The sequence below is a fragment of the Plectropomus leopardus genome, chromosome 23 (assembly GCF_026936395.1).
Source record: "Plectropomus leopardus strain MGB_pleo_1.0 chromosome 23, ASM2693639v1, whole genome shotgun sequence".
Taxonomy (NCBI): domain Eukaryota; kingdom Metazoa; phylum Chordata; class Actinopteri; order Perciformes; family Serranidae; genus Plectropomus; species Plectropomus leopardus.
The window spans coordinates 4,483,758-4,496,118 of NC_142198.1; the positions used below are offsets into that span (position 1 = coordinate 4,483,758).

Below are 12,361 nucleotides of genomic sequence, written 5' to 3' on the forward strand. Positions count from 1 at the left end.
TTTTTTTTTAAAGCAAGGGGAAAATGTTAAGGGGAAAAAGTAAAAACTGTATTTAATTTATAATTATCATATTTACATATTATGAACTATGTTACAAAAGTATTAACATTTTAAGCACTTTTTCCAGATCATTTTTTAAAAATAGTTGTTTTTTTTTAAAAAATGTATTATACAGAGTTCAGGTAACGTTTGTGTGCATTACCTGATTATCATAATTACATATTATAAACTATGTTACAAAATGATTATCATTTTTGAGCACTTTTTCTAGTTTTTTAAAAAAATCTTTTTATTTTTATTTTATTTTTAATTTAATTCTAGTTTTACTAACTGTAACACTTCTTTTCTTCATAGCTCAATGCCTTTTTCCTTTGTTTTTGACATAAATCATGCCAATTTGCTCAGGTTTCAAAGGGTTAAAAGATGATGAGAACTTACAGCGAGCAGCTGTGTGAGTCTGCTGTAGCTTGCTGCTGCTGCTGTTGAGCTGATTTAGACTGTGGTGTTTCTAAACCAAAAGCAGACAGAGCTTCAGTTTCTTGATCACCAAGATTAAGAAAAACAATAGTAACAAAGTGTAAAGCCCAAATCTGTGGTTCCCTCACCACACATGCAACACTATAATGATATTCTTGTTCCTGGAATGCAAATGATACAATAGAGAATAGAAAGAAAGCCCTTTTAGTTATTTACACAGAATGATTGTGTGTTTACTTAATTAACTCTTATGATCTGTTCCCACAGATACGGTCACTTCCTCTTACGTTCCCGTCAAGCCCTTCGAGGACAGTTGCGAGCGGGTGTCGGTGGAGGTCGAGGAGTTTCTTCCAGATGAAGCCAAGTACAACTATCCCTTCACCACCTACAAGAACCAGCTGTACATCTACCCCCTGCAGCTCAAATACGACAACCAGAAGACCTTCACCAAGGTGTGTGAGTCACAGTGAAGCTCGATTAACACCTGAACAATTTGGTTTGATTACTTGCAAAGAAAATGAGGAGAATGCAACAAGCAACTCAACAAGACATGGTCTTAAAATTAGTAAGAAATCAGAAAAAAAAAGTTACAATAAAATTACCTGAAAGTAAGCACAAAAAGGAGTAAAAAAAAAAAAGAAAATGACTCAAAAAAGTGCTGAAAAATGAAAAAAAATCTGTTTTTAATGTGTCTTGTAACACAGTTTTAAATACATAGTTATAATAACTGTGAACTTGGTTTTCTATTTTTTTAAAATCTATTTTCCCCCTTTTTAAAAAAATCAATCGTCAGGTCACTTTGTTCTTACCTTTTACTAACTTCATTTTTACAAAAGAAATTAAACCAATTTTACTGGCGATCAAAGGGCAACATAGCTGTTAAAGGTGTCTGAAAACAGCACAAGAAAACTGATGTTGATCCAGGTCTCAGAGGGTTAAGAATGGTGATGCTGCGATTGGATGGTGTATTGGTTTCTGTTTTGTAGCTGCCTGCAAAAAGTGAAACTCATATCAGTGATCATTTGCTCTGCCGTATGCATCGACTGACTGACTGTAACGTTTCGTCCACACCAGGCGAGAAACATCGCAGTGTGCATCCAGTTCCGAGATTCAGATGAAGAAGGTGCAACTCCTCTAAAGGTGAGCCGTATGAACTGTGTTCTGTGCTGTTAAATGTCACGCTCATGACATACATACATGCATAAAATACAGGCAAATAAGCAGATTATAGAGTCCAGATGTAGTTTTGAAGGAGATTGAAGCAGAAGGTAGAAAAAAAAAGAGGATAGATGTTCGGAGGGATGAATGAAGCACACACTTTATTTCCAACAGAGTAGCAGGAGTCTAAAACAACAATACTGTCATGAGAAGTTGTGGAATGTCCCACAGGAGATTTGATCAGCAGCAGACGCCACAAACATGATGAACTTTTCATTTTATTGCTTTTCACAAAGTGAAAGTCGGAGAGCAGCCGAGGGGCCAGAGAAGGAGAGAGGAAACGCTTCCAGAAGCCGGTTATTATAGCTGGCAGCAGAAGATAATGAATGGTCACTCTTTTTCACTCTCACCCTCTTCCTCGCTATTCCTCTCTGGCCACACATGTCAAATATCTGCGGGTGGAAACAGCCACCGAAGCCCCGCAGATCGTTTTTCTTTTTCGCTTTTCCAGAGGGAGGCAGGAAAACACAAATTCTTTAACTTCAACCGCCAAAACATGTACACTTGATGCCCTTGATTAAGTCGGTCCAGACAGGCAGATGAGCGCGCAGTCATGCGTGTTACACCTCAGATAGCAGACAGTCTGCTCACAGACAATGTCTGAAGCACAGCGAGGCAGAGAGGTGTTTACAAACAGAGATCAGGAGCCAGCAGCAGCAGCACACCTCTCAGGAGATTTCAATCAGAGGCGGCGGAGGCTCGGAGAGGCACAAATCTGACCGAGAGGAAATTCTTTACAAGCTTGAAGAAGATGGGATTTCCCAAAGGTTGTAAATACATAAAATACATTTAATATCTGCTGTGCTGCCTCCATAAATAATGTTGCTGACCAGTCAAACTTACATTCTTAAGGTATGATCTATTTTTGCCTGAATTGTACTTTAACCCTTTGAAACTCAAGCAAATTGGCTTGATTATTGGCAAAAACATTGAAAGAAGGCAATGAGCAGCGATATATATAGAAATGACCCCAAAACGTGTGAAAAAAACACATTAATGACTCACTAAAGCATTGTTTTTTGTTTTTGGTCTCAAACAGCAGTCTGCAGATAGGCAGGTGTCTCACTGAGGTATAACTTCATCTACGATCCCCTTAACCTCCTGATGACAGTCAGATCAGATACTACATCACTTTAAAAACATTGTTTGGAATGAAATTTGCAAATGCAACGTATTTGCTGTTTGCAGCAACTCACAATACCAACATTTTTCCACTGGGGACTGGACCGAGTGAAGCAGGTAGAAAATGTTTGTTTTTTTGGTTTTTGGCCTTGTGTGGTTCAGTGCCTGTATGAACAGGACAGCCTCTCTGACAGATAAGATCCACTTTGCACCACCTGGACCCTTATCCTGATTCAAGTTATCAGGACATCAGCCCCCTGAACTTGCTGCTGCTGTACGGACCCCTGAATGAACTTGTCCCTCACCAGTGTGCAGCGCCTGTGACTGCAACAACAGATCTTTGCTAAAATCTGTGTAATCCCCCCTCCCTCCCTCCCTCCAGCTTCCTCTCTGAGCTGAGAATTTGTCCTCTCCCGTCCTCCAGGCTCATCCAGTCCTCTTGCACAGGCTCCAGATTTTTTTTCTGACCTCACTTACAATCAGGCACAATTTGAATCAGTTGACTCCAGAACTCCGTCCTTCCTCCGGCCGGCTCATTACTGTTCATTACAGATGACTACAACTGTTAGCATCCTAATTACAGCATCGGAGCAGAAGCTTTTCTCCCCTTTTGTCGCCCCTCATTAGAGGTATCCTGACCTGGCCTAGCATGACCTCGCTGCTGCACAGGTTTATGTTTGACAGAGCTTTGGTTTTTCACTGTTTCTCTTACAGGCTGCATTAGTAAAATAACCCCATATTAACATCTGATCATGTCTCTAGTTGCCGTTTGGGAAGAAAAATAAGGTGAACAGCTTTGTAAGGCCTGAAATGTTTTAGTTTAGGCCATGCTTTGATAATTTTAGGTTCTCCTCTCTGCTCTCTCAATTTCTTGTTTAATTCAAAGATGCGATGAAAGACTCACACTCTCACCTCATCTTTAACTCTAAATATTGTCAGTAATCACAGTTTTCTCAGCACTTAATCACAGCTGTGATCTGACACCAAAACGGCCAGAGTGTGATGACTGATGTGTGTGTTTGCTTTTCAGTGCATCTACGGCAAGCCGGGAGACTCGCTCTTTACCAGCAGCAGCTACGCAGCCGTCCTGCACCACAATCAGAGCCCGGAGTTCTACGATGAGGTCGGATGATTCCCTTTGTATCTTTATTACATAAACACTCGTTCATCAGGTTATTGACACTGAATTACATCATGAGAATATCAGAACAACACTGAAAAACTAGGACATTTAGGATTTTAGGACATTTCTAGTATTTTGCTACATTTTTAGGATTTTATGACATACATTTCTAGTAGTTTAGGACATTTCTAGCATTTATGAAATTTCTGTGATATCAAAACCTTTTTAGTATTTTCGGATGTTTCTATGGTTTGAGGACATTTCTAGGAATTTTTGGACGTTTCTAGGACTTTAGGATGTATTAAGGATTTCAGGACATTTTGGGGATTTTGGGACATTGGGGGCTTAGCTAGGACCTGGATGTGTGAGGGGGGTCCTCCACTGGCACTTTTTTTGATAAGTAAGCTCTTTTATGATGCTGTTTTATGCACTCAGGCACCTTATGTATACTTAAAGTACAAAATAATTCCCAGTGTGAATCACTTTATTTTCACTGTGAATCAATTTTCATTGTGAAATGGTTTGGGGGCCACCTGGCACCCTATTGGGGGCTGTAAGTTGAGTATCACTACCCCAGAGCATAAGTTTTTTTTTTTTTTGTTTTTAGAGGCAGTTGCTTTAGTCCTCAAAATTCCTCAGCCAGCTCTGAGATAATCCCATAAATGAGTTTAGGGTTTAGCTATGATGTCACACTCTACTGGTCAAACTGTCAGAAACGCCGCTACACACACGAAGGAAGGAGTTCAGCTATAGAGGCATGGTCAGGATACTGTAAGAGACGGAGAGCAGAGGGGGTCCATATGGCCCTGATATCAAACGGATTAGGGTTTTAAGAGCCCCCATACACACCCGCATGCACACATGGAGGCACACTAGCTGGGATTTACCTCCACGTGCTTCAGCTTCCTGTTACCTCGTGGAGCATTTCTGCTCAGAGAGGACAACAATGATCTTTTTCTGCGGGACATATTTTACCCCCATCTTTGTCTTCTCTAGAGATGTGGTTCCCAACTGGTCCAGATTTCTCCTTAGCCATTAATTTAAGGCCCACACAATAGATAACATGATAACCACATATTCAGTTTATTTTTATTTTTTTCACAAAATGTAAACAACACATTGGCTTAGAACACACCAAAATAAAACATAATGCAAGAATATACAGAAATGACACTCCAAAATAAAAGCCTTGTGCCAGAAACTCACCGTTACTTCAAAATAAAATGTATTTTTTTTATAAAGTTGACACATTCATCAGTCACTTGCAGTCCAGTAAGAATGGACCTGCAACCCAATTTTGGAACTGGACCCAAGAGTTGGCAGCCAGTGCTTTACAGCATCATTGAGTGTACTGAAAAGTGATATATACATTTGATTATTATCAACAGAGGTGGGACCAAGTCATTGTTCTGCAAGTCACAAATAAGTCTCAAATCTTGGCACTCAAGCCCAAAATTAATTCTTAAGACTGACAAGCGCTGCATCAAGTACCAAGTCAAGCCTGACAAGTCCCAGAATCAAGTCCCAAGTCTTGAATCAAGTCCCAAATTAAGACTTACACGTTCAGAGTCAAGTACTTAATCAAGACTTACAAGTTCTGAGTCAAGTTTCAAATCAAGATTTGACATGTCAAGCCCGAAGTCAAAACTGAAAGGGCCAAAGTTTTGATTTTGTGACAAAAATTTGACTTGATTATGACATGATTCCACATCTCTGATTATTGATATAATCATATTCATTAATGCACCAAGGAGTCTGATATTTCACAAAAACCAGCCTTAAAAACTGTCACAGTCTGATGGAGGTCTTAAATGCACTAGCTGAATGATACATACTCATGTCATAAATTGGAGTGTTGTGATATTCATTCATGACATTCTTAAGCAGTTTGTCAGTTACTACATCTGAGTTAGTGGAGAGTCACTGTTGTGAATCTGTATGTGTCACTTCCTGTGAGGAAATCTGCAGTGCAAGAAACAGGGAAACACATTTCCTTGCTGCTGCTGCCCCCTGGTGGATAAAGTGTTTAGTCAGGAATTCACAAACGCTGCATCATATGTGTCTAAAGGGTGTTTAATACCAGTAAAATATAGAAGCAAACAAACATTTTTATGTAATTTCTCAATATTAATTCAAAGATAAGAAAAAGTTGCAATGCAAAGTTACAAAGTTGCAAGGCCGATATGAAGTGAAGATAGTTACTAACTCTGCATGAAAACAAGGCGCCCCACTTTCAATTAATTTTACACCAAAATCTCTTTCATTGGGGACAATTTTGGTATTTTTTTATAAGCAGTACTCCATATCACAACTATATGTAATCAATAATTGATGTCAGTGATGTCCTGGTATGATGTCAGTGAGAATAAAGCAATATTGCAGTAAGTTTAAGGTGACATGTTTCGCTTTGTGCAGGTGAAAATTGAGCTGCCAGTCCACGTTCACGAGAAACACCACATCCTCTTTACCTTTTACCACATTAGCTGTGAGTCCAGCAGCAAGGCCAGCAGCAAGAAGAGAGAGGGAGTCGAGTCTCTGGGTGAGTCTGCAGGGAAATTCTCTCTGTCACTTTATTTAAGTGTGTCCCTGAATGCAACATTCGTAAAAAAGAAAATAAAATGACATTGCTGTCTATAGTCAGGAATTATATATATTTATATACTATATATTATAGTCTGGAATTTATACACAGCAATTTTCAGGCCTGGAAAAGATTTGGAAAACTAAATATACCCTAAAAGTTTAGGAAAAGTCATTGGAATATTTTTCACAGTCCTGTCTGATAACACATGATGTGTACAGGTACCATCGGAAATTTTGAAAATCCAAGGATAATTTCTGTTTTTACAGTTTCTGGCCGTATTGAATGGCATCCTTTTTGCTGATTATTTTTTTTATTTTTAAATAGAAATCATAAATATTCAGTTCTCATCCTGATCTGAATCCACTACTTTTTTTAAATAATGCATATTTTACAAAGCTATTGTATAGTTATGAAAAAGAACTGATCAGGAGTATTATTGGTTGTTTTAGAGAATATATGGTATTTAAGTTAAGTAAGTCATTGAAAAGTCATGGACATTTATTAAAAATGTGTATTAATCCTATGCAGTGTTCATGTTCTTAGAGGATTCCTGAATTCCCCCAATTTATTTATAATTTATTTAACTTATAGTGTATTTGGTTTTGTTCTGTTATATTATGTATCCTCATAAATGCGGCTCAGTAAGTGAAATTCATCTACTTTGTTGTGTTTCAGTTGGTTACTCGTGGATGCCGCTGCTGAAAGACGGGAGGATGCAGTCAGTGGAGCTCCAGCTGACTGTAGCAGCCACTCTGCCAGCTGGATACTTGTGTCATGACACCAGGAAGGTAAGTCCAGTGCATCACTTGGGATATTTCGGAATTACACTGAGATGCTCACTAATTATTTTTATAGATATTTATTAATTATTTTGAGAAAAAAAATCAGAATTTCAAGAAACTCAGTCATTGTTTGAGAAAGTTTCTTATAATTTTGACATAATAATTACTTTTTTGGAGAAAATTTCTCATTTTTTTTTAGATGCTAAACCATTATTTTGGGATACTATATCATCATTTTGAGAAAGTTTCATTGTTTTGAGATAATTACATTTTTTGAAAATGTAGAATTTTTAGATACTATGTTATTATTTTGAGATACTAAGTCATGGTTTTGAGAGGGTTTCTAATAATTTTGAGATGTTAATCTTTATTTGAAGACATTACTCTTGCTTTAAAGATACTAGCTCATTATTTGAAGATACAACATCATTATTTTGAGATACAAGTTTCTTATAATTTTAAAATATTTACTTATTATTTTGAGATAGTTGCTATTGTCTCATCCAAATCCTACCAATGGACAAGGAAAAATGAAGGCTAATAGATAACTTGAAAGCTAAATGTCCACATTTATAACTTTTGTGTGTTCTTCTACAGTCCCACCCAGATATTAAATGGGTGGAAAATGCCAAGACACTGTTCAAAATGAGGACCCATGTGGCATCAACAATATATGCTCAGGTCTGACTCGTTGTTCTTCAGTCATTCTTTAAATACCCACATACATGTACAGAATGCATTAAGATAGTTGTGTGTATGGACGATTCTAATATTGTGCGGTGTACTCCACAGGATCTGCATCTACACAAATTCTTCCAGCACTGCCAGCTGATGGGGACAACGTCAGAAGGCAACCCAGCAGAACTGATCAAATACCTGAAGGTGAGATACCGTGACAGTCAGGGACCAGTTTACAAAACCACTAGGATGCAGCCCCATATAATGTAGTATTTGTGTTTTCTTACTATATCTGCATGGCACTAACAAACTCCCATGTACTGTAAAGCCTACTGTTTTTTAAGCAATTTTTGGGTTTCTCTAGGGGTGGAAATCAACAGAGGCCCATATTATCATGATACTTAACCCTTTGAGACCTGAGCAGCTTGACTTGATTTCTTGATTTTTAACAAAAAATTGGTAAAAATAAATAAATAAATAAATAAATAAAAAAATTTAAAAAATTGCAAAATAGATAGAAAAAAAAAAAACCAAAAAAAACAAATGAGGAAATTACTGGGAAAAATTCCTTAAAAGTAATAATATTTAATAATAATGATAATAATATGATAATTATAAATATAGTTATGTGGAATTTTATCCCTTAGCTTAAATCAATTAAAATTATTTTCTAACTCTCTTCTTGTTGAAGGTGTTTACTTAAGGAAAGTGATGTTGACCCAGGTTTCAAAGGGTTAAGTCATAATACAGTGTTATTGTGATTTTGAATGTGTTGCGATATGCCGAGTCTTGCAGTAACATGTAGTGCAATATATTGTGATTTACTCTTTTTTAAATGGAAAATTATGTCCCCAAAGGAAGACTTTGTCAACATCTCTGTTAGCTCATGAGATAAAGTTTTCAGTCTTCATCTCACTTTATTTTTATTGCAGCAAAATGTATCTGTTGGACTGAAAAAGTAATTAATTTTATTATTCAAGTAGGCTACAAAAATATGTTTTTTTTGTAGTATAAGTAATATTGTATAATGGAAAAAGATATCAGTAACCATTAAAGTATCAGTAATTCAATCTATTCAGCTACTGTCAATTATGGTGTCCCTCAAGGTTCAATTTCAGTACCTCCAACGTTTTTCATTCACATAAATCTTTGTTTCAGTAAAGTGTTCACAACTAGATACAAATAAAATGTAATCTAATTTCAATGAGTTTTGCCTTTAGAATAACCTCTTCGAAGACCCCTACTATCAGAATCAATATCTTTTGCACATGTTTTGACAAAAAAGCTCTCTGGAATGCAAGCTGAACTTATTTTACATAACACTTCCATCTATTTCTCCCTTCCGATAGTGCCTTCATGCCATGGAGACTCATGTAATCATCAACTTCCTGCCGACAGTGCTGATGCAGCTGTTTGGGGTGCTCACAGCAGCAACCAAAGAAACTCACGAGATTGCTGTCAACTCTCTGCGGTCAGTTGTTCACTTGTGTAAAATGCAGTTGCAGTTTGTACTTTTCGATACTGATAAAAATGCTCTCAGTGTAACACTTCCCTGCTCTGTGCCTTCAGTGTGATCATACATATAGTCTCCAGATGTCATGAGGAGGGCCTGGAACACTACCTGCGCTCTTTTGTTAAGGTAACCAACACAAACATGTATGGAAGTCAATTTCTGCCAATGTTATATGTTATACAGATACTGTAAGCCATTATAACAATGACTTAATATTGCAAAATAATTGTTTAGTGTCATAAAATAATGTATTTTAAGATATTAACTCATTATTTTAAGATACTAGGTCATCATTTTGAGGTAGGAAGTCATTATTTTGAGAAGGTTTCTCATAAGTTTGAAATATATACTTATTATCTTGACAAATTTCTCATTAATTTTAAGATACCAACTTGTTTTTGAGATACACACTTAATACTTTTGGAAACTAAGTCATTATTTGGAGAAAGTTTCTCAGTACTTGGGAATTTCCTAAATAGTAAAGATACTAAGTATTTTTTGGATAAGATTTCTCATATATTTAAGATATTGACTCATATTTTGAGATGCTACAATGCTTTTAGAAGGTTTCTCAAAATTTTGAAATATTTACTGTCTTTACAGACTATGTCATTATCTTGAGATACTTAGTTACTGTTTTAAGATATGAAGTCAGTATTTTGAGAAAGTTTCGCAAATCTTTGAGATATTTAACCTTTATGAGGAAATTTCTCAGAATTATGAGGCACTAACTCATCATTTTAAGATACAAAGTAATCGAAAAGTAGAATTTTGAGATATTTACGAATTATTTCAAGTCATTATTTTGAGAAGGTATTGGCAGATATAGGCTGGGCTCCCATAAACACTGCTACAGGGGTTTATAAATTCAAAAGAATTTCATAATTGTGTGTGTGTGTGTGTGTGTGTGTGTTTTCTTAATCTTCTTAGTATGTATTTGTGACCAACAACCCTGCATCGGGAAACTCCGTGACCACTCATGAGGTGCTGGCCACTGCTGTAACAGCCACCCTCAAGCAAACGGCTGATTTCAACACCAGCAACAAACTGCTCAAGGTCTGTACTCTGCCTTTGTGTCACTGCAGTCGCAGTACCAATAATGAACAGCGGGTAGCGTAGTTGCCTATAAAATGGCTCATAATGTAATTTCTGTAACCTTTACTTCCTCCTTCACTTCAAGAGAAGATATCCTGAAGCATGAAGCCGATTGTACTGTTATGTTACCTCTGTGATATTCAGATTATACATCTTCTCAGGAAACTGATTAGCATGTTTGGGAATACTGGGGTTTTCCAACTCTATTCCTCTTTAATGCCTCTCTGCAGTACTCCTGGTTCTTCTTTGAAACCATGGCCAAATCCATGGCCCAGTACCTGCAAGAAGGAAATCGCATGAAGGTTGGTATGAAGTGATTTCTTCCTTCCTTATCATCACTTTTTTATTTGTGTTTAACAAAGTGAGTCTGTGCTTGTGTCCCTTACTAAAAGTTCAAATGTCTACATCTGGCCGGGATTTCACAAACCAATTTATATCACGTGGTGTCACAAAGCATGTCAACACATTTAAACAAACTCCACACACACACACACACACATACTCACTCAAAGACAGAACGTGAGACTCAAAGTGAATCATTAAGCTCTGTGTGTGTGTGTGTGTGTGTGTGTGTGTGTGTGTGTGTGTGTGTGTGTGTGTGTATATTTCACATTCTGATTCCCCGGGTCTGCATTTCATCCCAGCAATATCAGATGTTCAGCAGCAAGCAAAGTGCTGGCTGGAGCTGTTAGAAGACGTTGAACTGCAATCTGTTTAGAGAACATACACTCAGTCAGTAGCCACTTCATTAGGTAAACCTGTGTAATCTAATGCAACTCAATGTAACTGTTTTTCCATAAAGTCCACTTTTATTTAGCCAATAATGTGTTTATTTCAACAACATGTTTTAGTATTAAGTTCGTAGTCAAAGGTGGTGATACACAAAACTGCACTGTATTCACATATTCTCGTGTATGTGAATGACAAAGTCACCAAAAATTGCATATCATGAGCTTCTTTGAAACCTGAGCAAACTGCCTTGATTGCTTTCAAAAACATGGGAAGGCAATGAAAGAAGAAATGGCCAAAAATTTGGCAAGAAAAATGGGAAAAAGGTACCAAAAATTATTTAAAAATTGGCTTTAAAAATTATATAATTCTAATTATAAATACAGTTTTCCATAGCTTTTTTTCTTTTTTTCCCCTAGACATTTTCTGTAGCTTTTTAAAAGACTAATTTCTAGCAAATTGTGCAACCTTTCTTGCCAAGTTGTTTCATAACTTTTTTTCTAGGTTTTTAAAAGAAATCATACCAATTTGCTCACAGTTCAAAGGTTTAAATACTTCTGAAAGCAGCACAGGAAAAGTGATGTTGCACCAGGTTTCAAAGGGTTAAAGACATGTTCTGGCAGAGTGGTTGTATAGGACTTTATTAGATTGTACCAGTGTAACTAATAAAGTGGCCACTGAATGTATATATATATATATATATATATATATATATATACACCATAAATTGTATTAATGTACTGGTAATCTGTTTTTTAAATTTTGATGCCTTTGAGCGATCTGTGGTTGCATATGTTTTTGTGGTCATCTGGTTAGATGCCGCGGGCCCAGCGCTTCCCCGACAGTTTCCACCAGGCGCTCCAGTCTCTGGTGCTGTCCATCATGCCTCACATCACCATCCGCCACATGGAAATCCCAGAGGAAGCTCGCTGCGTCAACCTGAGCCTGGCCACTTTCATCAAGGTCCGGATGCCACATCCAAAAACATGACACGAACCTATTTAACTTACTAAAGACGGTTTAAATTAATTACAAAAAAC

General features: G+C 37.0%; 1 protein-coding gene across 3 annotated transcripts in view; it reads left to right on the forward strand.

Moving 5' to 3' along the window:
• Window positions 1-12,361, forward strand: part of dock11 (dedicator of cytokinesis 11) — a 94,374-nt gene that overhangs the window by 36,032 nt on the left and 45,981 nt on the right. For all 3 annotated transcript variants that reach the window (XM_088073953.1, XM_042512384.2, XM_042512383.2), the window contains exons 17-28: window positions 745-929; window positions 1,552-1,617; window positions 3,848-3,940; window positions 6,356-6,479; window positions 7,200-7,312; window positions 7,904-7,987; window positions 8,099-8,188; window positions 9,334-9,455; window positions 9,554-9,623; window positions 10,428-10,553; window positions 10,823-10,894; window positions 12,138-12,284. In XM_088073953.1, coding sequence (XP_087930079.1) covers window positions 745-929; window positions 1,552-1,617; window positions 3,848-3,940; window positions 6,356-6,479; window positions 7,200-7,312; window positions 7,904-7,987; window positions 8,099-8,188; window positions 9,334-9,455; window positions 9,554-9,623; window positions 10,428-10,553; window positions 10,823-10,894; window positions 12,138-12,284 — 1,292 coding nt within the window. The remainder of the gene's footprint in view (window positions 1-744; window positions 930-1,551; window positions 1,618-3,847; window positions 3,941-6,355; window positions 6,480-7,199; window positions 7,313-7,903; window positions 7,988-8,098; window positions 8,189-9,333; window positions 9,456-9,553; window positions 9,624-10,427; window positions 10,554-10,822; window positions 10,895-12,137; window positions 12,285-12,361) is intronic.